The 27,609-nt window shown below is 43.5% G+C and overlaps 3 protein-coding genes across 6 annotated transcripts in view; all 3 read right to left on the bottom strand.

Moving 5' to 3' along the window:
* Window positions 1-12,122, bottom strand: part of Lepr (leptin receptor) — a 179,865-nt gene extending 167,743 nt beyond the window's left edge. Inside the window, 2 exon segments of the mRNA NM_012596.3 lie at window positions 7,446-7,521; window positions 12,022-12,122. The gene's annotated coding sequence lies outside the window, so the exon portion shown is untranslated.
* Window positions 7-12,056, bottom strand: Leprot (leptin receptor overlapping transcript). Its single transcript, NM_020099.2, is given in 4 exon segments — window positions 7-1,654; window positions 3,678-3,864; window positions 7,446-7,521; window positions 12,022-12,056. Coding segments are annotated over 4 exon segments (396 nt in total). The 5' UTR covers window positions 12,038-12,056; the 3' UTR covers window positions 7-1,537.
* A 6,332-nt stretch (window positions 12,123-18,454) lies between the features above and the next one.
* Window positions 18,455-27,609, bottom strand: part of Dnajc6 (DnaJ heat shock protein family (Hsp40) member C6) — a 156,560-nt gene continuing 147,405 nt past the window's right edge. For 3 of the 4 annotated variants that reach the window (XM_087549066.1, XM_087549068.1, XM_087549067.1), the window contains exons 17-20: window positions 26,010-26,273; window positions 24,227-24,369; window positions 21,816-21,992; window positions 18,467-20,799 (exon numbers count right to left, since the gene is read on the bottom strand). In XM_087549066.1, the coding sequence (XP_087405192.1) occupies window positions 20,698-20,799; window positions 21,816-21,992; window positions 24,227-24,369; window positions 26,010-26,273 (686 nt within the window). In that variant the 3' untranslated portion in view covers window positions 18,467-20,697. 4 annotated transcript variants of the gene reach the window in all.

Raw genomic sequence — 27,609 nt, 5'->3', positions numbered from 1 at the left:
TTCTCCTTCAGTGTTAAAAGTCAAATTTATTACAACAGCAAGTGCCATGATTAAAAATGCCAGTTAAATGATCATGTATCTAAATAATTTTTCTAATGTAAATACTAGAAATGACAGCTCTAACAATTTTATATGTACACAAAATATTGAAAACATAATGTACTGCACAGGCCAAAAAGTAACACTGCACACTGTCCTCTGTCCGTTCACCTGCTGGTCCCAGCGTCACAGCGGCCAGCCCTGGCCTGGTGTGTCCATTCCTCTGACCACAAGCCTCAAAGGAGAGTGCTCTGAACACTCATTAACTAGCAGCATCAACACCGAAACGCCGCTGATGACATCCTTAGAGGGTAATTGTAGTTTTGAACCTTCTCCCGCTAGGGTCCAGATAAAAGAGAGGAGCTAGAAAAACCAACGTGACGTGGACCCCTGTGTTTCCTGAGGAGGTGACATCAAGTTCAATACAAAGGACGAACAGTGCGCTGAGGTGTGACTTCAATGACCCCTGCCCTTCGCTTGCTCTTGACTTAAGCCCTTCAGGAGGCCCACTACCTACCAAAGGGGAATGTGAGTCGGGGATGGGGGCACCACAGAGGGGCGGGGGGAGCACCACCTCTTGAAGGGACATTTTCAAGAATTGTCTAACCTGCCCTCCACTTAAAGTAGGGACCAATTCCAGCCCCATTTCCCTCTCTGCACCCCAGAGAGGATTTTTGGTTATTTTTGTAACTTATTCTGAGCAATCAGCCATTGCCTTTTAGATGATGTTAGGACTTATCTGTTCCTTCCTAAGAACAGCCCCTCCCGCCCCCCAAATTTCAGGAACAACACAAATATTATAGACTTAAACATGTTAGAAACACCTAAAGTCTGAATTCATTCACAACATGGGGCAGGTGGGTTTTTTTTGTTTTGTTTTGTTTTGTTTTTTCTGCAAATGAGCATGCAACACCCAGAGAAGGCAAGTGGCTGTGCCAAGAGGAAGACAGCAGAGCTGCGATGTACATTTCTCTACACAAATCTTCTTACACATCAGTATGTGCCAAGTGTGGAATCTCATCCACGGTACCCATGGGATTCTCTGATCCTGATGGGATTCTCTGATCCTGCATCCCCAGTAGCCCCCTAGCAGACGCTGATGCTCTGTGTGCATGAGACTCACTCTGAGATGAGTCTACAGGGTACGGGGAGAGCGCCACTTACGTTTGAGCTGTAGGAGATCTGCTGCCCCAGTGTTTCTGATTACACAAGCATATCCCAAAGGTTTAGACCCCCTGGGTAAATGAGTGGCTGTCTACAGGGCCATAGTAACAGGTTTTCTGGGAACCAGAAGATAAAAACAATTCACTTTGAGTCAATGGAGTGACCTGTTTGCCAGGAGTAAAACTCATCGTTTGTTTACAACATCTTCCCTAAGATGATCATGATATAAAGGTATAAAACTCAGCATATTCAAATCTGTAAGAAAACACAAGTGCACACATATACGTACAATACAAATTCTAAGACACTCCATGCTTCCCATGAGAAGGAAGTGCTACCACTGTTCCCAACTGAAATCATCTCCTCTCCCAAAGACGAGGAAGAAGCCTTGGATCGTGAGGAAAATAACAGCATTGCCAGCCAGCACAAGACCACAGGCTCCCCACTTGATCTGAAACACAAGAGAAGTGTTAAGTCCTCTTCATGTTGTATTCTTCCTGACTCTCTCACTCTTCTCCATCAGACACCCCACTGAAGCATGACACAATGTTGCTAAGTGATGTCCTGGGTGGAGGATAGTGAGCTTCCCGGTCATGTTTGATTGATTCCACAATGCTTGTTAATTAAGTCTAGTATCACCCTTAATATCATCTCTGTAAGACTCGTCTCTACTTGTTTTTATTTACGGTAACTGCCTCAAGGAAAACACGCGTAGCAGGATTATCACTGATCCAATTACAACATGGGGTGCAAACAGTTCCACAGGCACCAACCTTTCACAAAGAACAGAAATTGGAAAGTTATGAATCTGTTTGCTTCTTTTCCAGGCAAGACACACTTTGAACATGAACAAGAATCCACAGCTGGGCAGATGGTTCTATGGATGCATAGCTGGGGATGAGAGTGCCCTCTAGTGGGTATTCTCATTCATATTCTCTCTCTCTCTCTCTCTCTCTCTCTCTCTCTCTCTCTCTCTCTCTCTCCCTCCCTCCCTCCCACCCTCCCTCTCTCTCTCTCTCTCTCCCGCCTCCCCCAAGTTAACCAAAAGAAACAACCATGAAAGCTGCTTCTCCAAACACCATCACAAGGCTGAAAACAGGAACATTTACCACAAACCTTACGGTTGATGAATGAGGCCAGAGTCAGCTGAGCTCAGAGCGTCATTGTTCCTCAATGCTTATGTAAAGTTCAAGCTGAGGCAGCCTTCGGGGCTCTGCTGAGCAGGCTTCAGGGAACTTACTCTTACCACCTCCTTTCAGCTTCATCATATTACACTGTTACATAAGCCATGCACCGCTTTTTCAGACTCGTGTGCCATTCCAACCCTCTTCTCTACTTTAATCCGAATCCTAGCTGGCCTTAGAGGCTCTTATCAAGCAGCGGCTGCCCTCTCTCTCCTCTTGGTCCTCCTAGTACTCTCATCAGTCTCCCTCCCCATCTGTGGTATTCTTCAGCATGCTCATCAGGCCGCTATCAGTTCTCTGAGTGCTGACAGCATAGAGCTTTCAGTCTCGGCATTTCATAAATAGCAGATGTCCCTGAGATAGTTAATATCCAATAAACAAATAAATACATTTTAAAAATACAAATAAAATATAAATACAAATACATATACTTGTATTTGTAATACATAAAAAATAAATATAAATAAAAAATACAAATAAATACAAATAAACAAAATTGTGCATTTCTGATAGCCAATATGATTGGCAGAATAAAAACAAAAAGCAGGCAAGTCGGAGAACATCAAGAATCTGAATAAAGTGGGGTGAGTGGGGTGGGGACATCCTTGTGAAGATGGTTGGGGGGTGGTATGGGATGTGGAACCCTCAGGGGGCGGGGGGAGGTTTGGACTGGGAGGGGAATAAAATTTGGAGTGTATAAATAAATAAGAATAAATTATAGCACAACCTTTGTTTTCTAGTAAAAAACAAAAACAAAACAAAAGCTCACTGGATATTCCTCAGTACACTCCAGAATCCCTGAGAAGTCGGTCCCCGGTTCCACTTTGATATGGCCTTCATTCTGTGATTGGAAAAGCCTTATTTGTATTGATTAACTTATGGATTGCCCCATGGTTTAAGAGGCAGGAATCTAAGAACGACTGAAGAGAATAGCTTAATATGGAAAAAGAAAGACATCATATGCTTTGACTAAAAGTTGTAAGAGAGGGGTTGGGATTTAGCTCAGTGGTAGAGCGCTTGCCTAGCAAGCACAAGGCCCTGGGTTCGGTCCCCAGCTCCGAAAAAAAGAAAAAAAAAAAAAAAAAAAGAATCTCACTACCAAAAGTTGTAAGAGACACCAAGAAAGCACTCTCAAGGTATGACCGAGACACTGACCAAAAGGAAAGAGAAACTAAAGCTACAGCCAGCTCCAGGGAGAGCCGAAGCAATGAAAATAAACTTGAACCCTCAGACACAGGCCTTTGAAACAAACCCTGACCACTGAGTAAAACAACAGAAAACAGAACTCACCACAGCCACGCGAGCAAGAATAACAGGAAATCCAAAGGCAGAAACAACAATCCCAGTGGTGAAGAAATATGCCAGTTCCCGACAGGCACTGCTAGTCGCGTCCGAGTCATAGGTGACCCTTTTGGCAATGAAGTAGGGGATGGGGGAGATGACGTAGAAAATCAAGACGAACAGGGGCCAGTAAACGCTGTTGTCAGTGGAACGCAGAAGAAACCAAGAAGAAAAGTTACATCTTAGCTCAAAGGCACACTGTTGTTTCAACATCACTATTTTAAATGTCTAAGTAAAAACATGAATCACTTATGAATATTAAAACATGAGGATATTTCTGCCAGGCACAGATTAAGTTAGAAAAATATTCCTTACTGATACGTATGCAGTCTATGTTAAGAAACAAGTATTCAGTGTACGACTGAGGAACAACTGCTTTTTATGTTAGAGATCTGCGGGTTTTTGCATGGGGACTGAACCAAGGACTGTGTACATGCTAGGCAAGCACTCTACTGCTGAGCTGCACCACTGGCCCTGATGAACAACCCTCGGAACAGGACCGTAAAAGGCCACCTCTGTTTGCCCTACAGAACACATTACAGTGCCTTACACGAGCTAACTTCTGAGTGCACGTATGCCTGAATGGTTCTACTGACTGAGAAGTTACAAATGAGGCTTCTTACCTGCTCCCTTATGTCTCTTCCTCTAACCACTCTGGACTACCCTACCCTCATTCTCTGACCCTACAGCCACTGCAGTCTTCTCCCTATACACTCTGGTCCCAAGCCTGCCTTGGGCTCTCTCACTGCTGTGCCGTCTAAGCTTCCTGAAGGTGACCCCAGCTGATCCTGGCATACAGCACCCCTCTCTAGCTTTCTGCACAGCCATCACCTGGTATCTTTGTGATCATTAGAACAGAGATATGATTTGTCTTAGTCAGTCTCCATTTATCCCAGAACCTAGAGTGGGACGTTCCATTTGCACTTGATGAAAAGGTAGGGAAAAAAGAGATTTTAGTGTGGAAGGAATGAAAATGAACATTTGCTCACTAGATGTACCCAACCCTACCCGTATTACAGTAAATCACAAACATAATCTAACACAAAGCAAAACTACCTGCAGTTGCTAAGAATTCCCACTGAATTTCTAATTGGGTTTCCCTATAAATACTTTCAAAACAATGTATCATCCTTGTTGCCTTCAGTTAGACACCCTTTAAAGAAAACAGCTCACCAGCCAGTCACTATCATAAACACTCGAAACAATAATAGACCCTATCACCAAACTGTAACCATGCGATCCACCCACAGAGCAAGCAGCCTTGAGCAGGCTGCAGTGAAGCCCCAGATGTAGGAAGTCAGTCAGGGTGACAAGCAGGAAGCAGAAGGGAGTGTTCTGCAGGCTCTGGATGGAAACGAAGAATGTGGGCTCTCCATTTGAAACTCATTTGAAAGTGAAGAGATTTCCAGAAATACATTCCAGAAACCAGCAGAAAGTACTGTTGCAAGAGGCTATTAGGTGATGTCAGGACAAAGCCAGTGAGGAAGCAAGCTACAGAGAAGGGACCTAACTGTCACCTGATGTCTCTAGGAAAAGAGCCCTGCACTCTTCCTAGAATACTGTGGCAGTTTTCTGAGGCACAGTCTAGGAGATGGCCTCCATGTAGATTAAGCCTTGAAGTAAGTCTTTTCATATACAAAATTTAGACATTAAACATAACATTATTTATAAAATGGAAAGAGACCAAACAGAAAACACGAGTGGCTGGTGACCACAGGTCTCTTCACCTCTACACCCTGCCTCTGTGCTGCAAAAGCAGTGATAGTGGTCCCAACACAGCCTTAACCACAGAAGTGGGCAGCAGCTACACTGTCCACTCTGCCAACTGCTGATGCAGATGAAAGTCCCAAGTTACTGTCACCATGAGTTGCCTCATGGTGGCAGTAATGTGTGCTGTTCTCATCCTACAGAGACACGGCACATTACAGGGAATTCAAACACCTGGATTCAATTAGTCCTGGAACAACAGTGCCACAGGAGAGTTAGAGCACAGAGACACAGCCACGTCTGCCATTTACTGTTGTACGATGAGCAAGGTTTCTGATACTCTGGGCTTTGGTGTTCACTCGGGAAGGGGAACAACATATTCCTAAATGAAAATACAGTAATAGCTGTGAAAACTCTGAACAAATGCTTTTGGTTACATCATATTTAAACAATTCCAACTCCACGGTAGATTTGAACTCAGCAATGTTTTCCTGACTAGTTTCTTACCAACTTGACACAAGCTAGAGTCATTTTAGAAGAGGGATTCTGGCTTGTCAGTTTGGCCGTGTAAGTTTGGTCTACAGCAGCAGTTCTTAACCTATGTATAGGTCATGACCCCTTTGGGGGATTGAATATCAGATAGCCTATATATTAGATAGTTACACTACTATTCATTAACTGTGGCAAAATTACAGTTATGAAGTGGCAACACGAAATAATTTTATGGGGGGAGGGGTTCACCATAACATGAACTGTAATCTTTATTAAAGGGTCGTAGCATTAGGAAGGTTGAGAACCACTGATTTCTTGATTTATGATTGATGTGGAAGGTCCAGCCCACTCTGTGTGGTGCCACCCCAGCAAGTGGCCCCAGGGTGGCAAGCAATGAGGAACAAGCCAGTGACTAGAATTCCTCCATGGCCTGTTTCAGTTCCTGCCTCCTCTAGTCCCTGACTTGACTTCCTGCCCTAACTTCCCTTCATAATGAACTGCAACTAGAAACTGAAATAAACTCTCCTTCCCTAAGTTGCTTTTGGTCTTGGCGTTTTCCCCAGCTGGTCTTAGTCACCAATTTTAGGTCAAGGTGTTCAAGCCATTCCCTGCACAGCTGGTGTGAACTCACTTGATTCCAGATTATCAGTTTATAAAACCTACTGCCACCAATTTTATCTATTACAGCCGTTCCTTAGGATTCCCTGACTCCAGTCTCAGTCAGCACGTTCCTACCTAGCCTCACATCTGGGCGAATTCCATTTGTTTTTCTAGCTTTTGTTGTCTGGGACACATAATCTAACCGCCTCTACAGAGCATACAACGCCCCCAAAAGCTATCTCTTCATATTTGATTAATCCTCCTCTAGTGGGTTGTAGGATGAAGGTTACTGATTTTCCCCTATACCGGTGATTCAGAGAAACTCTCCTTTATCCACTAAGTCTTTGCTCGTGAGAAATGTACGTCTGCTCTCCAAGTTCCTCCTGACTACAACTGCAAGGGCGGACTCATTCTCACACCCACAGCTGCTCCAGATTCAGAATGTGACAACTATTTATTAAATGAATACATCCTTTTTTTTTTTTTTTTTTTTTTTGGAAAAGAGGTTTTCTCTACACAAATATACTGGTGTCTGAACGGGTTGAATTCTTAATCTAGACTTCACTAACTCATGCCTTGCTGCATGGGCTACACTGATCAGGCTCTGACGGTAACAGGAACAAAGACACAGAAAGAAGTTTCCTTGAGAGCTCACAAAATGGCTCAGTAGGTAAAGGGCTGGCTGTGCGAAAACAGGGGCCTGAGTTCAATCCCTAGCACCCAAGTAAAAAGTCTGATGCAGTGGTGCATGACTGAAGCCCCAGCACGGAGGGGAGGATAAGGTGGGAAAAAAAATAACATAGAAAAGAGACTAAGGAAGACACATCACCTCCACACACAACTGCACACAAGCATACACACACACACACACACACACACACACACACACACACTGATTTATTTTTCAAAACAACTTACCCATAGTCCTCCAAGGCACATCCCAGCATAAGAAAGGTCAGCCCAATTGCCCCACTGAAGGAGAGTGCCACAAGAGCTGTGGAAAACACAACTTCCTGTTAAAGGTGCTAGTCCGTAGTCATTTAGGGGTGAAAGATGTCATGGGGACAGAGCGCAGTGATGGCAGCATGGCCTTGTAAATATGATAAAGCGTTTTACATTTTAAAAAGCTGAGCTTATGGTATATATCAACAACACATTTTCACTTAAAAAGAGGCGCAAGGGGCTGGCGGAGGGCTCAGCAGATAGGGCACCTGCTGCCAAGCCTGATGACCTGAGTTCAATCTCCAGGACTCATACGACAGAAGAAGATCATCTGCTGCTGGCTATCCTGTAGCCTCCACAGGTGTGCATACCCCCCCCCACACACACACACATACATTTTTAATATAAAACATAAGGAGAGGGCATAAATGTAAGCAAATGAAACAACTTACTTATTTCATTAATTGATGTTACATCTGACTACCAGATGAATACGACCTATGTAACTGAATGTCTATGTACGTTTTAAATCTTCCAACTTGAGATCCTCCTGCCTCCACAGCTCAAGAGCTGGGATAATAGGCAGGCACAGCCATACACTTAGGAAGCCTTAGATTTAGATGAGGACATGGTGGTAGAGTTCTTTTGACAGAATCAGTGTCTTAACATGAGAGAAATGAACTCCAGTTCTCTTTCGCTCTGTCTCTTCCTTGATCTTGGACTTCCTGGCCTTCAGAACTCAGGATTAAGTCATAATTTAGACTATGCAGTAGTTTGTGGTTCATTTAGTACAGTAGCCCAAAGTGATTAAGAGACCTGCCTCTGTCCACCACTGTTAACGCCAAAGGTGGAAAAATGTCTTGCCACCCCAGCAGCTGGCCCTAACTACCGCGTGGGCTCTCTCTATATTTGCCGGAGGAGGACGGTCAGCCAAGTTTGTCAATACAGTCAGGGGAACTCACAACCATAGGCAGGTTACTCTTACACCTTCTGAACGCTGACTGCTCTCTTTCCCTGATTATATCCCAGACGGTCTCTGTGTGCTCAAACCACAATTACATCAAGCATTGGAGGAGTGCTTTCATGCTTTCATAGGAAACAATCCCCAACTGGCAGTCAATGCACCTCTTTCCTACACACACTGGATACTCCCAACTGAACATATTTGCCTTTTCCACTTTGCTGGTTGACTCCCAGTCACCAAATGGGTTGTTCAGATGGCCAGTCTGCGTCCGATTGTTTGCATGACTTCAGGCGGCTGGACCTCTCTGAGCCTAGTTTCTTGCTTGTAAAAGGACAAAGATGGTCCCATTTCGTTGGGTTTATGGCAATCAAGTTAGATAATCTATACACAGTGCTTGGCAAAGGGGCTCACCCAATGCTAGCTATGGGAAGTCTCCACTCACCTAGATATATTATTTGATAAAATGATAACTCAAAAGCACAGGACGCTGGGTCATCCAAACTTTCTTCTGAACATCTCTAATCCCTAATATAGTCACTGACTAAGATTTTTTTTGTTGTTGTTGCTGTTGCTTTCTCTTATTTAATCGATTGGGGGGGGGTGCTGTTTAATACAAAGATACTAATATCCCTTCCAGGAATAGATATCAGGGGATGATGAAGTAATCTCTATATTTGTTTGTATCTTTTTTTTCTCTTAATATGGTATTTTTAATGGACAAATACTTACCAGTTCAGAAGTTGCCTGGCCTTTCCCTTGTAGCCCTGACCCTTCTCTGTATCAGACGACCTACAGCAGTCCCTCTTCCAGCTGTGAACCCACAGCATGAAAACTACAGACCTACTTCTTCTGTTCCGATACAGTCTCTCAAATTTCACAACCGGCTGGATGCCTTCAAGCCGTGTGTGTGTGTGTGTTTGTGTGTGTGTGTGTGTGTGTGTGTGTGTTTAAAAATTGTATTTCTGCCTACTCCCTCTCTTTTCAAACTGAGTATATGAACAACGGGGTGTATAGTGCTTCACCACATGTAAACAGGACAATCTTATGAAATCAGTACTTTCCTTCCATCTTCCCATAGGCTCCTGGGATTGAACTGAGATCACTGGGGTTGTGTGCAAGCCTTTACCTGCTAAGTCATCTTGGCAACTCGTGCCATTTCTAAATTTCAGTAGGAGTTAACCGACAATTCAAGTCCATCTCTTTTCGATTCACACATGACTGCTGAAAAGCTGAGTTCAACCCAAAGTTCCCAGTATAAGAGCCAAGGCATATCCATGGCTCCAGCCCACAATAGATCCTAAGAACTCCACTTCCAGTCTGGACTACTGTGCCACAGAGCCAAAGTCACCAAGGACCTCAAATCTAAGATGTAACTCCACCCCTACCCTCCCAAACACATGCTTCATCTCCCTTGAAGGCCAATCTTAAAGGGCTGAAACCATAGCTGTAACTGTAGCAAATCAAAGTAACTCATTTTACCCAGACCTCATTCAAAACTACTGTCTTCTCTTGAGCTCTGTGCAGGGCATCGGGTATGCTCGCTCGCTGCCTGCTGCCAAACCAAGCACCTTCCAGTCCTTCCTTCACATATGCGACAGGCACTTGTGTGTGTTAGCCTGCATGCTGTCCTTCCACTAGAGGCTCACTACAACCCGACCCCTAACTTCTCCAGCTTCAATGCTCCCTACTCTGCCTGCAAGAGCCTGTGGAAATGAAAAGACAAGATGTGTTCTGCCATGGCTTCAGCCCCAGTCTTGTGAATGTATTCTGGTCTCAACCCAACCTTTACAGAGCCCTGTAAATTCAGCTCAAGGATTGATCTTCTGCTGATTTCCCCCATACAGTGGTCATCCATATTAGCTTCACAACGGATTACTACAGTCAGGGTGACTCTGAACAAGGGAAATTAATTCTCAGTTCTAGAGGCTAGACTTCTGAAATCAAGGCGTCGGCTGGGCCATTCTCTCTTAAATCTTTAGAGAGCAAGCTTCCTTGCCTAATGCCCAGTGTTGCTAGTGTCTATACCACTGCTGGGCTTGTAGCTACACCACTTCAATTTCTGTTACTGTTTTTTCTTTTAATTACTTATTTAGGTTTACTACTTAGAGCCAAGCACCATACTGCATGTGCAAATGGGGAGGTCAGAGTTGGTTCTCTCCTTTTACCCTGTAGGTCCCAGGGACCAAACTCAGGTCTTAAGGCTCGGCAGCGAGTGCCTTTCCTACTAAGCCATCTTGGGGTCCTCTGCTTCTGTCTTTCCAGGGTGCTTTTTCCCTTCTTATCTGAAGGACATCATTCAAGGCAATACTACCTTGGGTTGATGACATCTGCTATTTGCAAATAAGGCCACACCCTTACTTGGCATCAGGGAGTTACTACTTTAAACCTATCTTTTGGAGGAGCATGATTCACTCTACTATATTATCTCTATTTTCCCAACTGTCTCAGAGCACACATCACAGCAATATAATAATTTGTGGCTATCAACTCAGTCCAAACTCCTCACTTATCTTTTACCTTAAGTCTCCAGCATAGCCAGTCTCTCAATAGCAGTTGAATTATCTGTTTTACTTCAGTGCTCTTGTCTACTTCATAGCCTGTGTTCCTTTTCACTACATTAGTACATCAACGACTGTTGCTATTTTGTACTTTCTGCCCATGACTAAAACACTCTGAAGCAGTGAGACACAATTTTTCATGCCTTCTACACTGCCTTCAAACGGATATATCATACAGTGAACACTGCCCAAGTAAACCATGATTACATGGCTGATATTGTCCTCCAAAACTGGTCAGATAAATGTATAATGCACCCACAGGAGCATACACTGTGTCCATCTTGCAGATATCGGGTAAATGGGAAGGTCTTTGTGGATAGTTTTCAAGGAAAGGAAGTCAAACACAGAGACAAGTTAAGTCTACTCTGTGCGGATGACCAGAAATCCGAATACCAGGAAGCCTCCCAATAACTTCATCTCCACTCAACCCCCATTGCTCTGCATTCATACGGATCAGGGTGATAATCTCGGTACCCCCCTGTTAACACTATTCAAGAACACAAATAGCACACCCACTGCTTTGTTCGCAGACCAGTAAAGAAAACACTCAAGAAAGTCTTGTTAAAATCCCACCTAATTGCAGCCCCAAGGTTGTGTCAAATAGAATATTTCTGGTTACTTTCCACTGCCACACGCCCGAAATTAATTCTGCCCAGCGAGAAAATCGTAAAGGAACAACAGGACCAAGTTTCCAACACACATCCTGGACACAAAGGCTCCTCTGTAAGCCACAGGAAACTGCGGCGGGGCAGGAAGGTGAGGATGTGGGACCCTGATGTGACCTACGGGGAACTGAGAAGCCCAGGGGACCACTGTGGAACGTACAGCCCACGGGGGAAGCCCCCGCCTGGGAACGGGAGGGCGTGGGCGTGGGCGCGAGCATTTATAGGCTCGGCGAAACACCTCTGCCGCGCATCCGGGAGGCCGCGGTCTGCACGAGCTCGCACACCCGCACACAGGCTGCACGCTACTCAGCCTGCAGCCGGGAGCGACCCCCACCCATTAGCCGCGGGCGAGGGTCGCAGTGTACCTTTAACGCCCGCCATGTCTCTGGAGCTGGGGCTGTCGCTGCTTCCGGCTTTCTCCAAAAGCCGCCCACACCCAGACTAGCCAGAGCCGGCGCGCGAATCCAAAGCTCGGTCCGCCCCCTGACGGCATTAACTCCATACTCAGCCAACGGAGCCCCGCCTCTTCAGCTAAGCCCCGCCTCTGATCTTAACCCCGCCCCCAGAGGCCCAACTCCGCTCTCCATGCAGAACCTGATTCCTACTGGTTTAGAATTCTGCCAATCATGACGTTTACCCAATTATGCCAGATTTTGCCCTACAGGCACTCAGCATTTCCTGTACGAGTTCCGATACCTGACACTCTGAGCTCCTCCTCTGCGGGGCCCAGTTCCGCTCCGCCCACAGTTCCGCCCCACTCTGGCACACAATCCTGCCTCCAGCCCATGGAGACCCTCCCCCGACGCCCTCCTCCACTTCGGGACTCCGCCCCCGGCTCGCAGAACTCTGGTCTTGGCCGCACCAATCCCACTCGGGTGTGCAGAACTCCGCCCCCTTGGACTGATCCCGCCTCCACCACTCAGCTCGTATTCTACTAGTTATAATTCCTGCCACTTAGAACTTCATTCCGGTAGTCTCCGAATTTACTCAGCAACCCCGCGCGATCCGGGATCTCCACTTCTAGTCTCAGCCCTCTCCTACTTTCACTACCTCAGAAGAGCTCCTTCATTTTAACTCTTCAGGGATCCTGGATTCTGAGCCATCCAACCCTGATTCTCAATCTGGGGTCCAGCCCTTTCTCACTGGCTGGCTGCTAGGAAACTTGCCTGAGAGGACAGGTGGAAAAAGTGGGGCGCTGGATAAGAATGGGGAGAAGTGACCTTCAGTGTGGGCTTAGTTAGACCTCACTTTGCAGGACAACTCTTTCTGTGTGCGTGTGTGTGTGTGGTTTTTTGTTTGTTTGTTTGTTTGTTTGTTTGTTGTTTTGTTTTTCTGAGATTGTATGGCTGGGATAGTAAAGATTGGGCACCAGAAAACAGGCTTAGAGGCATCCCTTCCTAAAATCTTTGACTTTTGTATAGATTTGCTTGCTTTGTAGCTACATTAACATTTTGTGCAAACTACCATATCAGTCTGTCTCCTTCATTCATTACAAACCCTTTGGATCTGAAGTTCTCCAGCTTTTTTTTTTTTTTTTTTGCAACACAGGCCTTCTTCAGTGGAATCTTCCTTCATCTTAGAAACTATCTAGTAATCCAAGACCTCTACAGAAAGGATAGGAACTGTGCCAAACAGCTCTTTAGACAAGGTTAAAAAGACAAAACCCAACAATTTCAAAACTTAAAAGTAAAGGGGAAATAACACTCGAAATGTAAATAAGAAATACTCAAGTTAAAAAAAAATAAAGGGGAAAAATGCTCAGACTGCTAAGACCTAGTATACAATCAGTGATTCTGAGAAACACATTTGCATAACCTACAATACAACTGTTGTCCTACTTTAAACTGTTAATCCCATTGTAACCATTACAACTTAAGCCATTGTACCCCTTGTAAGTGTATACAAAATGAGCAGAGTACACAGGGTCTGCAGTGTCAGGCATGTGCCAGCATCATGAACAAAGTACTAGGTGAAAAGGAGGGGTTACGGTACCTATAACAGCATTCAGAAAATTGCTTTGCTAAACCTGTGGTTTTAACTCCTTTATAACCACTGAGGAGTTAGGAGGAGGTAGGTTTCCCCACCTTAAATGGTTAGATTACATGATATAATCTTTCATCCTCAACCACCCCTTTTGTCCCTGCTAGGCCTTGTAGAGGGGCTTGCCAAAGCTTTCTGAGTCAGCCTGAGACTAATCCCATGATTTAAGAGAAAGTGATATCAGAGGCAAAGGGTCCTGTGAATGCCAAAGGCTTGTCAAGAAAATACTGAAAAATGGTAAGAAAGGGGAAAAAAAGAGGAGAAAGAGAAAGATTGATGTGGGCCCCCAAGGTAATGTTTGGAATAAGGATCCATGGACAGTGTTTCTCTCCAACTGCTTTCTGCAACAACAACTGTCCTTTCAGTTCACTGAAATCCATCAACAGAACCCACTGTATGAACAAACTCAAAGGAAAAAACAACACATGATCATCTTATTACATGCTGAGAAAGCATTTGACAAAAATTCAACACCCTACTTGTTAAAAAGTTTTGGAAAGATCAGGAATTGAAGGCCCATTCCTAACCATAGCAAAAGCAATATACAACAAACCAGTAGCCAATATCAAACTAAATGGAGAGAAACTTGAAGCAATCCCTCTAAAGTCAGGAACCAGACAAGGCTGCCCTCTCTCTTTCTATCTGTTTAATATAATACTTCAAGTCCAAGCCAGAGCAATCAAACAACAAAAGGAGGTCAAAGGGATACAAATAGGAAAGGAAAAGGTCTAAATATCACTATTTGTAGATTAAATGATAGTATAATTAAGTAATCCCAAAAGTGCCACCAGAGAACTACTAAGTCTGATAAACAACTTCAGCAACGAGGCTGGATATTAAATTAACTCAAAACAAATCAGTAGTCTTCTAAACAGGCTGAAAATGAAATTAGGGCATTGACATCCTTCACAATAGTCCCAGATAATATAAAATGCCTCGGTGTGACTCTAACCAAGCAAGTGAAAGATCTGTATGACAAGAATTTCAAGTCTCTGAAGAAAGAAATTGAAGAAGATCTCAGAAGATGGAAAGAACTACCATGCTCATGGATTGGCAGGATTAATATAGTAAAAATGGGCATTTAGCCAAAAGCAATCGACAGATTCAATGCAATCCCCATCAAAGTTCCAATTCAATTCTTCATAGAGTTAGAAAGAGCAATTTGCAAATTCATTTAGAATAACAAAAAAAAAACAAGATATCAAAAACTATCCTCAACAATAAAAGAACTTCTGGGGGAATCACCATCCCTGACCTCAAGCTGTATTACAGGGCAATGGTGATTAAAAACTCCATGGTATTGGTACAGAGACAGGCAGATAGATCAATGGAATAGAATTGAAGACCCAGAAATGAACCCACACACCTATGGTCACTTGATCTTCGACAAAGGAACTAAAACCATCCAGTGGAAAAAAGGCAGCATTTTCAACAAATGGTGCTGGTTCAACTTGGAGGTCAGCATGTAGAAGAATGCAGATCAATCCATTCTTACTGCCCTGTACAAACCTCAAGTACAAGTGGATCAAGGACCTCCACATAAAACCAGATACACTCAAACTAATAGAAAAAGTAGGGAAGAGCCTTGAACACATGGGCACTGAGGAAAATTTCCTGAACAGAACACCAATGTCTTATGCTCTAAGATCAAGACATTTGGGACCTCATAAAATCGCAAAGCTTCTGTAAGGCAAAGGACACTGTCATTAGGACAAAATGGCAACCAACAGATTGGGAAAAGATCTTTACCAATGTTACATCTGATAGAGGGCTAATAGACAATGTATAAAAAGAACTCAAGAAGTTAGACTCCAGAGATTCAAAAACCCTATTTAAAAATATGGTACAGAGCTAAACAAAAAATTCTCAGTTGAGGAATATCGAAGTGCCTAAAGAAATGTTCAACATCCGTAGTCATCAGGGAAATACAAATCAAAACAACCCTAAGATTCCACCTCACACCAGTCAGAATGGCTAAGATAAAAAACTCAGGTGACAACAGATGCTGGTGAGGATGTGGAGAAAGAGGAACACTCCTCCATTGTTGGTGGGACTGCAAACTGGTACAACCTCTCTAGAAATCAGTCTGGAGGTTCCTCAGAAAATTGGACATTCACTAACTGAGGACCCAGCTATACCTCCCCTTGACATATACTCAAAAGTTGCTCCAACATAACAAAAAGACACGTGCTCCACTATGTTCATAGCAGTCTTGTTTATAATAGCCAGAAGCTGGAAAGAACCCAGATGCCCTTCAACAGAGAAATGAATACAGAAAATGTGGTACATCTACACAATGGAATACTACTCGGCTATCAAAAACAATGACTTTCTGAAATTCATAGGTAAATGGATGGAACTGGAAAATATCCTGAGTGAAGTAACAAAAAAAAAAAAAAAAAACCCACACATGGTATGCACTCACTGAAAAGTGGATATTAACCCAAAAGCTCAGATTACACAAGAAACAATCCATAGACTACATGAAGCTCAAGAACAAGGGCGACCAAAGTGCAGATGCTTCACTCCTTCTTAAAAGGGGGAACAAAAAATATTCATAGGAGGAAATATGGAGACAAAGTTTGGAGCAGAGACAGAAGGAATGACCATTCAGAGCCTGCCCCAACTCGGGATCCAGCCCACATACAACACAGCTAACAAACCCAGACAATACTGCTGATGCCAAGAAGTGCACGCTGACAGGAGACTGACATAGCTGTCTCGTGAGAGGCTCTGTCAGAGCATAACAAATGCAGAGGTGAACACTAGCAACCAACCATTGAACTGAGAAGGGGGTCCCTATTAGAGGAGTTAGAAAAGGATTAAAGGAGCTGAAGAGGTTTGCAACCCCATTAAAACAACAATACCAACCAACCAGAGCTCCCAGGCACTCACTAAACTACCATCCAAAGAGCCATGGACAGACCCATGGCTTCAGCTGCATATGTAGCAGAGGATGGCCTTGTTGGGCACCAATAGGAGAAGCCCTGGGTCCTGCCAAGGCTGAAACCCCCAGTGTAGGGGAATGTCAGAGCAGGGAGGTGGGAAGGGTTGGGTGGTTGGGGAGGGGGAACACCCATATAAAAGGGGGGGGGGAATATGGGATATGGGGTTTATGAATGGGAAATCAGGAAAGGGGATAGCATTTGAAATGTAAATTTAAAAAATCCAAGAAAAAAGAAAATACCCTACTCAAACTCCAGATCTTACATGGCCATACATGTAAAGCCCCAGAGCAGGTCTAAGGTCAGTGCATCGTAAATAAAAGTGTGCTATGACACTAACGGAAACCAGCATCTGCGATTTTCCACATCCAGATCTCATCCCACCCCAAGGAGACAGGTGCCAGGGGAATAGGTGTTCCCAGCAGACTTTCTCATTCCTGGACCCATTTCTGAATCTGAGGGCTCCATGTAGTTCCAGCTCCAAAACTAACAGTGTGACACCCACTTCTATTTATTATTATCAACAGTAGTAATGGTTATTGGCCGATATCTGTGTGATGGCACTTTATACACATGGTGCCTAATTCTTCCACTGAAGAGTTGAAAGGAATATATTTTACAAGTGATAAAATCAGGAATCAAAGTTTAAAGCATTTGCCAATATAACAGATATTAAGCAGGGAAAAAAATCAGCATTCAAAGCTACTCTTTTAGTTTCAAACCAACAAATAGTACCATTCCAAAAACTGTATGGTCTAGTTTTATTATAATAATAATAATAATAATAATAATAATAATAATAATAATCTCTTGATTTGAACCTATATTTTCTGAGCTGGTGTTTCCATCATGAAAAATGGCTTGTACTGGGATAACTTCTTCAGGAATTCAAGTTTTATGTTGTGTGGTCTCACATTAGTACTGCCTTGAGCCTCCTGACCATCGGTTCTCAACCTGTGGGTCGTGACTCCCACAGGTGCAGCATATCCAACATTTGTATCACAGCTCATTACAATAGCAAAATTACAGCTACAAAGTAACAATTAAATAATTTTACAGTTGGGGGGATCACTACAACAAGAGGAACTGCATCAAGGAGTCCCAGAGTTAGGAAGGTTGAGAACCACTACTCTAGACACACTAGCAAAGTAGTGGTTAAAATGCTCTGTGACAGTGTGTCTACAAATGCGCGTATGTTCTCTCTGTCCTCAGGCATTAAAAGTATCCAACACTTCTGTTCAATGGTAAAGTCCCAAACTGCACATTAGTCTCTCTGACTCAGCATACAAACATGTGCTTGAGAACACACTCAAATTCTAGTGAGAACAGGATTTCTATGCTGATTCCTTTTGCAACACAGTATTCACCGGACATGGCCAGTGGTGTCAGTCAGTCTGTCTGTCAGTCAGTCTGTCTGTCTCAGGACATAAGTGATACTGGGAGATGAAAATGTAAAGGTAGAATCTTGTCAGATTCTGTACTTTTCACATTCTCTCCCCTCACTGGTCCTTAAAAGCAAGTCAGGTTAGAAAGTATCTTTCAAGTTTGCCATTGTACTCCATAACTCATTTGTTTGGTTTGGGATGTTTTTTGCTTTTCTAAGATCTATTTTACATTAACCATGTATACATGGAGGAGGGTTGTGCACAAATGCCTGTGGAAACCAAAAGAGGGCATCAGATCCCTTTACAGCTGAAGACACAGGCAGTGAGCAACCCAGTGTGGGTGCTGAGGTCCTCTGCAAGAGTAATGTGTGCTTTTAACCACAGTGCAATCTCTCTGGCCCCTCGGACTCCCACAAGTACAAGAAGTATATTTCTGCAAGTATTTTTTATCTTTTTAATATACATTACAAATATTTTAAACAATGACATTTTGTTTTGTTTAACGTATTTACAAAACAAAAATATATTACAATAAATATGAATGAGACAGTGAATCTGACCAACAACAAACTGTCACGACCTGGTATTTAAAAGGAATGCAGAACTTATTGGTCTGCATGTGTTAAGAGTTTTGAGATAGACAGGCATCCAGAATCATAATGCATCTGGGGAAGAGCGGTGGGGAAACTCCCAGATTTAAGGAGGGGTTCTTTCTCATTGCTAATCGCATAACGTTTAATGGTATTTAAATCATGAACATTAATGACCTATGCGAACATGATATAAAGCTAATATAGTTCTACCACCTCAAAATGTATGTGGCAGCCACATAATATCCTCTTAATTATTGTCATTATATACTGTAGTTCACACAATATCTACAAATGTGGAATGAGGCAGAAAAAAAACAAAACAAAACAGAACAAAAAATAAAACAGGTCACAGCAACATGTCTCACATTCCAATCTTAAAGAGGACAAGCACATACTGGGTCAGACATCATTGTATAATACCTTAATAAATAACACCTAGGTTGTCATGGTTACTTTGAAGAGTTTACAACTGCATATTTTAAAGAGAATATTTTTTTTGAGAATTTCACATTATCAGTAAAAGGCAAAATAAATAATGAACTTTTATAATTTAAAAGAAAAGAGAGAAGAGAGGTCTATATGGAACCAAAATTATTTCTGACATGCTGCTTTTTCGGTTTAGTTTGTCACAAGAATATTAAAACAGAAACAAACAAACAAAATGATTGTCTTTGAAAAACAAACTTTTGAAAGCTTTTCACAATATTGAATGTGAACCTTTTAAGATCAGCATGATAATCTTTTTGACCACCCGCTTTGTGAATGTGTATGTGCACACTAGACATACTCATATGCATATATGGATGGATAGATAGATGCTGCGCGTGTGCTCACCAGGAGACCTAGCAAAGTCCCAGCAGTACCAGCTGCCTCCCTTGCACAATGGGAAGCTCTGAGCACTGGACTAAATTGCAACCAGTCGGTCTGGGAAAGTTGCATTCTTACATAGTTTTCACATGCATCCAACAGCAAACCCATTGGAAATAATCCCAGGGGTGGGGGCCCAGATTCACTGGGTGGGTGGGACTCTGACTCCTCAAACTGGCAAGCTATCCAATTGGATCTGAAGGCACACCACAGCTCTCTCCCCAACCAAACCCTTTCTAAATAGTACTCAGTGTTATCTTCTCCATTTCCCCCCTGGTTTGCAATCACCAGAACTCCAGGTCTACACAAAGTGTGAATGTGAATGAGCCAAACTGCTTTACAAACTGTCACCCATGAAGAATGTTTTCTTGGCTAAGCAAAAGAAAGAGCACTGAGCCTCGTGGCAACAATTAGAAGGGGGATTTCAAATAGGTTTGGAATTATGGTGGTGGTAGCATTTAAAGGTTTTTCTTTAATCAACTGCAAATTTAAAGGGGAAAGGAGCCAGTACCCCCAAAGTTCTGACCTGGAGTCAACACATCTTAGGGCTCCTGGTTTCTTCAGCTATCATGTGCTTGGGCTTAGTGCATCCAGGAAAAGTTAAGGATAATGCCTAGATTTCTGCATAACCACCTCCCACCATTTAGCCACTTCTATGATTGTTAATGCTCTTGACCAAAAGACACAAACTGAAGAAGCTATAAAGGCTTCAGTAAGTTTCCATTAAAAAATACTTGGTTGGTGATATTCTTGGAGTTTGTGTAAAGCCATTGCTCAAATTACATCTTTAAAAACAAAAACCACACATACACAATCCCTAAATCATTTCCTTAAAACCATTATGTAATCCAACTACCATAATGTCCACTCATAAATCTTACTCTCAGACAGTGAGATGGATGTCAGGCCTCCGCCTTGGGTGGCCACGGTCCTATTTCCCCAGGCAAAATGCTGAATAGGCTTCCCCAAAGGGCAGGCTGGGATTTCATGACTCTGCAAGGTCAGTTCACTAGTGTTCCTCTCGGTGCTACGGACTTCAAGAAACCCAATGTTCACATTCCTTATCATGAGAAATGAATTCACGAGGAACTTAACAGTTTAGTACTGGAAATACATTACTAGAATTTTTGGTTCATCTGTGAAAATCTCAGAACCGTGGTACACACTAAGCATGATCACAGGACTGCAGCCAGCATAGAAAAGCTCACAAATTAATACAAGGGCTTTTGGCCTTGGTTTTCAAATTCGGACCAGGCATCATTTAGCTCCATGAAGATCATCTTTGCATATTGTTCATAGGGTTGCCCAGTAGCCTAAAGAAAACACAAAACACAATTAGATACTGCAGACCAAAATAAACTAATATTAGATTCAATGAGATTATGGATGGTAATTGAAATGTTCTTCCATTAAGACATTTCTTTTTGCGTCCTATCTACATGAAATTAATTACTATGCACTGCCCTCAAACTCACAGAGGATAACAGGAACCCAGCAATAAGGAGAAATGTGGGGGGTTTGTTTGGCAGCAAAGGACGCATCTCCTTGTTAATGCTAGCCTTGTCTCCAGTTGACTGTACTTCAAAACTCCCCCTTTCTATTTCCTATAAAGTTTAGGTCTTTGAGACTCATAATAGGGCAGTTTGCCAATTTCTGTGGGCTCTTAATTCTCTTTTGACTGATTAAAGTTCATGTATTAATGTTTCCCATTAATTATCCGATTTAGTCATAAGGAGTGTGGAGGGATGGAAATCAAACATGGACTTCAAACATGCATTCCCAAGGCACTGCAATCATGACTTCATGCCTCATGTCTGTTATGGTTCACATGAGAGCAGGGTGGTATACTTCAGTCTAAGCTGCTGCTGCAAATTACAATGAATTCAGCCAGGAGGGAGCTGAAGTTCTGATCTGTGGAGCTCTTCTGTGCTCTCGTAATTTATTCAAACCATGAGCATTAGTGGCAACACACGCTGACATTTTAAACATTGCTCCTCACCAATATTTTTCCAAACGCACCCTAAAGTGTCTCCTGGGTAGATATGATTCTGCCCTCCACAGGAACAACAACAGCCTTTTCCTTTGAAGTGCTCAGTCTCCATGGTGAAAATGCTTGCCCCACTGTTTGTGAAGGTTGCTTTGACTGCTTCCTGCCAACCTCATGCCTTGTGACTATGTGTCTAAATACCTGATTTAAATAACCCACAGAGTAAATTTTGTCAAATAAATGCCTTAATCAATCCGCAAATTGAAAGCATGCCTTTTTATCCTGTTTGTCAACTCTGAAACAGGGACCAGGCATATCGATGACAGGGCAGGTCCTACCCACCTTGTCGGGGTGCACCACTAGCACGGCTCTCCTGTACACCTTCTTCACTTGCTCTGGCGTCACCAGGTCTGCCATGCCCACAGGTTTCCACTTGGTCTCCCCAGCCCACAGCACAGTGTGCATTGTGGAAAGCAGGGCTCTGATGTTTCTCTCTTTGCCTTCTATCCACTCCAGGATCTGCAACAGGAAATACAAAGAGGGTTAAGACACTCAAATGTGTTCTGCCTGCCAGGACTCTGAAGAGCTATACTGTTTCAATGAAACTAAGCATGCAGCCCCCTCTAGCTGGACCACGCACCCACCTTCCCCCTTGCCCTTCTAGTCTGCATCGTTGTTCAAAAGCTGTTCACGCACTTTAGAGTTCACCTCTGGTTTGAGCTCACTTCTCCCTGCCTTTCTACAGCTAATTGTACACTCCTAACATGAGCTTCATGAGGTCACACCTCAATCTACTTTGTTCCAGCAACCAAATAGTCTTTCGTGTAGGCCAAAGTTGTGCCAAGATTATAACTCAGTGGTAGAATACCTACCTGCCCTGGGTTTGATTCCCACCACAAAGGGGAAAAAATATGGCCTACCCTACTATAAACATATCGTGTGTGTCACGTGTTATTAAGCATGCGTGTTCACCTTTCCCTGTCAATATTTGGAGCTGTTTATGGAAAAGGGCTGTTTCTTATCACCGAATCTCAGGAGCCCAGCAGACCTGGCACAGAGTAGAGCTCAAAACATTTGTTAAATAAATTGATCCCTTAAATCACTGATTCAAACCAAGAAGCTCCGTGTTATAAAGAAAAGACTGATTAAATGGAAGGCTGGTGGTTGGAATGAGAGTGACTCCCATAGCCTCCTATATTTGAGTTCTTGGTCCCCAGTTAGTGGAAATGGTTGGGAAGGATTAGGAGGGGCGGCTTTGTTAGAGAAGGTGGGGGTGAGTTTTAAGGTCTTTTGAAGGGACTCTATGCTATTCCCAGTTAACCCTCTCATTCTCTACCTCATGCTTGTAGATCAGATGTAAGCTCTCAGCTACTGTTCCAGAGCTGTATGCCATGCCATAAGGCTTGTGCCAGTCTGATCTTTATGTGCCTTATCCATGTCCTCACGCCACTCATCTTCAGAGACCCTCTGACTCCGGGACAATCTTCAAGCAGCTGTCTGCTCTAGGCCTTGCCTGTGAAGAACTTGCCTCCTTCTCTACCAGTTTAGGAACTTGGACTCACTGAGTGCCAAACTTCTTTTATTTTTCTTCAAGATTTATTTGTTTGTTTTATGTATATGAGTGTCCTATCTGCATATACACCTGCATATCAGAAGAGGACATCACATTATAGATGGTTGTAAGCTGCCATGTGGTTGCTGGAATTGAACTCAGGACCTCAGGAAGAGCAGCCAGTGTTCTTAACCAACCTCCTTTTTTCTTTGAAAGTACAAAAAATAAAAATAAATCATTCTCCCTTTCCAAAACTGACTCTCCCACAGACTTTAGAATCAAAAACAGATGTTTTTATTGTTTTAAGAAAATGTAGAACTTCTTTACTTAAAAGTGGAAGGAGTCTGTGATAGAGGCCAGCATCCTCACAATCATTAGGTTTCCTTTCCTCAAACTCTGTGGATCTCTTGCCTCATGTCTCCAGAATATTAAACCCTGGGTACAGAAATAGTTCTCTCTTGATCCACAGAGAACTGAAACTGGGGTTCAGTCAACCAAGAACAGCAGAAAGTTCTCAAGGAGGACAGAAAATACAAAGGGTGAATTGTTCTCACTAGACTCTAATGACTGACACTTACAATCTAAAGGTTTCTGAACTACAGTTAAATATCATTGTTCATCTGGTGGGTAAATTAAGCATCATGCACCAACCGTCCCAAAGCTAGTTTGCTATTGAGGAGCATGGCTGTCTTCAAACCACAGCTTTAGAGACCCGCTGTAACACAGTGATTACCAGAATGAAGTGCCTTCCATAGATGATGTGGTCTGCGCTCCACCCTAGAGTCAGTGTTGACTTTTAACACTCACGGTGGTAAACAGCATTAGGAGGTAAGGACCCTTAGAAGGTGTTAAGATTTAAATTCTTTTCCACCAGCTCATGCTTTGATTACCTGTTCATCAGTGGGTGGTGTTTGGGAGACTGTGGAACCTGTCAGGTGCTTAGCTAGTAGAAATATCTCCCTAGGAGTGGAGCTTTGAAGGTTCTCCCTGACCACCATTTGCCGCAGCACCCTGCTCTGTGTTGCCCATCTACCTACAAGTGAACAGCCACACTGCAAGCATCCATGGCCATGTCTCAAGTTGTACCTATCAAGTGTTCAGTCCCTAGTGACCAGTGTAAAGGGAACAAATGCAGAGATGGTTGGGCAAAATGACTTGTCACAAAGCTTTGTCCTATAGGATGGTCGAGGGGCCCACTCACCTTCAGTTTCTCAGGATCCATTTCCTTAGCCATTTCCTCCTTTCTCATCTCAGCTATTGTTCGAGGCCCCTTTTTGTCTTTGTGGGCATTGAAGCCTTGACTGGAAAGCAGATCTTCAAAGTCAGCAGCCTTCTGTTTTCCTTCTGCAACATAATATTTGGAAGCCGTCACTATTTTTATTCTTAAACAGAATGTCAAACTCTCACTTCACAGGAGAACAGGAGTATAGATTTTTCCATACATTTGTTCCTTTTGTACTTGCTGCATGGGAAATATAAAAGGCTCTGTGTAACAGACACGGAAAATGGAAGACTAGACGACCTAAGAGGACTGTCTGTAACCACACAGTGTGTCTATGGCAAGGCCAGGACTGGAGTCTAGATCATTAAAGTCCATTTCATCACCAGTGCAACTTTGCAGATGAAGTACTCATGGACAACAAACTAGCAATAGAGATTAGACAAGAGCCAAGATTCGAATCCCTGACATCCTTCCTGCTAACTGTTTCCTGTCTATACCCAGTTGGTGGGTTCCGTGGATGCTAGTGCCCTCCCCCTGTAAGTCTGGTTGTGGACTAAGTCTCTCTTGGTCTTGAAGAACTCTATGTGTCTAAATCCAGCTATGACCACGGGGATGTTGCAGGCATCTACACCTCAGCTTCTCCATCCAGAGGATGAGGGTGATGTTAATGACTCAGTGTTGTCTTGAGAATGAGCTAAAAGCACGCTTGGTTATCTCAGTGTTCATTTGAAAACAAAACAGAACAAAACCACAGTAGTCCACACAGTTGGCAATAATCAACCCAAGGTGTTTGTTTGTTTTTTTTCCTGGTTGGGAATGATTTGCCATCTCTGTTCTTAAGAAGCCGTGTCACATGTGTGCACACCAAAATTAAGTGCTCCAAGAAGACATTCACCCACCATCTTCTCAAAACAAAAACGAAATGGATGCCACATGGCTCAACAGGATTGCCCAAAGAATGCCCCCCAAGAACTAAAGGATAAGCATGGCGTCACACATTTCCAGCACGTGCATTTCTGTCACAGCAGTGCTGTGAACAGACACTGGTGTCATGCTCAGCTGGGGAGTGACACTGAAAGCCAGAGCTTCTGGTGTCAAATGACTGGAATTCAGGTCCAGGCTCTGTCACAGTCTCAAGAAACTGAGAGATTACTTTTTAGATCTACCTCTCAGATTACTCATCTATAGTCAGGCTTTGGTTTTGAGGATACTATAAAATAATACATGAAGACATCTTGGATACGCCTGCATGGAGTAAGTACTCAATACATGTTAACCACTGTGAAGGAGAATCCCTTTATCCATGTTCTTCAGGGAGAATCACCAAAGCCACTGAGATGCCAAGTGTATCTGACACAGTCTGACGATTCAATTTTAACAGGTATTATTTTTACCTTAATGCCAAGAGTCTAATCTGGCAGGGCTGGAGAGATAGCTCAGTTCTTAAGCATTTGCTGCAATTGCAGAGGACCTGGGCTCCATCCCCAGCACCTACACCATGGTTCCTAGCCATCTATAACTCCAGTTCCAGGGGAACAGATGCCTTCCATCTTACCATGGAGAAGGAAAGGCAAGTGAGCCAGCAGTCACATGATACCTGTTTGGGATCATGATAGGTCCAGGTACCCCACACAGTACTTGAGGTGTGGATCTCCTGATGTCCCTTCAACTCTCAAGATGGTCTCCTTCAGACATAACATCCCCAAGCAGAACAACAATACAGGCAGGTCATCCTATACCAGACTCGTGTCATCATCCTTACCTAAGTTAGTAGATCCTTTTCCACGGTCGCTCTGCCCTGCAGGCATAGCTGAGAAGCTCACGTTGTAATTGGGTCGGTTCTGAGGGGAGGAGTGAGGCATACTAGACTGTGGCTTAGGCTGTGCCTGCTGCCAGTTGTAGCCGGCTGGCTGCTGCCACCCTCCACCCATGGGCTGTGGGGACGCTTTCTGTGGTGAGCTGAGAGGTGGAAATCCTCCACCCAATCCAGTTGGTGTGGTGGGTTTGCTGGCAAATGAAGAGCTGCCTATGGAGGAAAAGGGAGAGAGGCAGTAGGACGATTGAGAGTGGCTTCGAACTCACGTCACAAGGCATTGCTTACAGTGATTTTAGTGGAAACTGCTTTGGGTGGTAAAAGATTTAACCTTCTGAACAGGTAGAGAAATCACAGGCGTATCTGCCTATCTGTCATTTCCTCAGGCACCCCACGGATACTTCAGGTAGTACCCTTGCCCCATTCTTTTCTTCAGAAGAGCAATTCAGAGTGGATTTCTTTTTTTTTCTATATCACACAGCCAGCCTATGGCAAAATAATTGAATCTAGACTTTTGAGACCAAGCCAAAAGACCATACTGTGCTACCCTGCCCAGACTGCCCCCTCCTAAGCAAGTTTTATTTCTCTACTAGAGTTAAAACCACCAAGTGGCAAGTAGGGAAGAAAACAAGTGACTCATTAAGGTTCGGCTTACATGTCAACTGTTAGGATTATTTATCATTTGCTATGAGAAAAATCCTGGCTAGGACACAAGAGTATTACAGATGTTTCTAAATTTCACAAATAGGTTTCAGTTTTACACTGCCACATTCCACTACCGGAGGGCTAGTACCGGGGAGGCAAATTGAGAGGCTGAAACACAATGGTCTTCAAAGACCCTTCAACAGTCAAGATGATGAGGACGAGGAGGAGGACGAGGAGGAGGATGATGATGATGATGATAAAACACCTAACACTTCTGTAGCTCCTCACGGTGTGTTAGGTGTAAGCGAATAGCATCACTGGGTCAATTTAAAGGGGAGGGAATCAAAGCTGAAGTTCACCAACAGACTGCAATCACACCATTGGTTAACAGAGATGCCCTGGCCAGGAGCATCTCATCTCTGCGCCTCTACAGCCAGAATCTCAAGCTCCTACCAAAGCTCTGAGCTTCTACTAAAAGACACCCCTTCCTATGACTTTCTTCCAAAGCTTATGTCCTTTCATTTGGGCCCTGAGACCCCCCCCTTCCCTTTCACACATGAGTGTTGTACTATGGCTACTGAATCTGGAATCAACCTGTTTGAGTTCAGTGCAAGCACACATGTGCCGTTTGCTCTCTGAGGCATGTGTCCCAAGGGATTCACCAGCAGGTGTTGAGGTGCCTGCCATGTGCCAGGCACTATATGGGGCACTTGGATTCTACACAAACAAGGCATCTTTCTAAAGCTTAATGACTTTTTTCATTTCTGTGAGCTTCAACGTTCTTAACTATGAAATGACTATGTCTTACTATAAACACATAGCCATTGCAGGAAGTGTTTCACAGCCCCTAAATTAAGCGAACTGAGGTACACTACACACCACAAAACAATGTTAACTACGTGTT

This window comes from Rattus norvegicus, chromosome 5 (assembly GCF_021556685.1).
Source record: "Rattus norvegicus strain SHRSP/BbbUtx chromosome 5, alternate assembly SHRSP_T2T, whole genome shotgun sequence".
Classification (NCBI taxonomy): Eukaryota; Metazoa; Chordata; class Mammalia; order Rodentia; family Muridae; genus Rattus; species Rattus norvegicus.
Note: the sequence above shows the minus strand (reverse complement) of the source record. Positions and strands in the feature narration are given on the sequence as shown.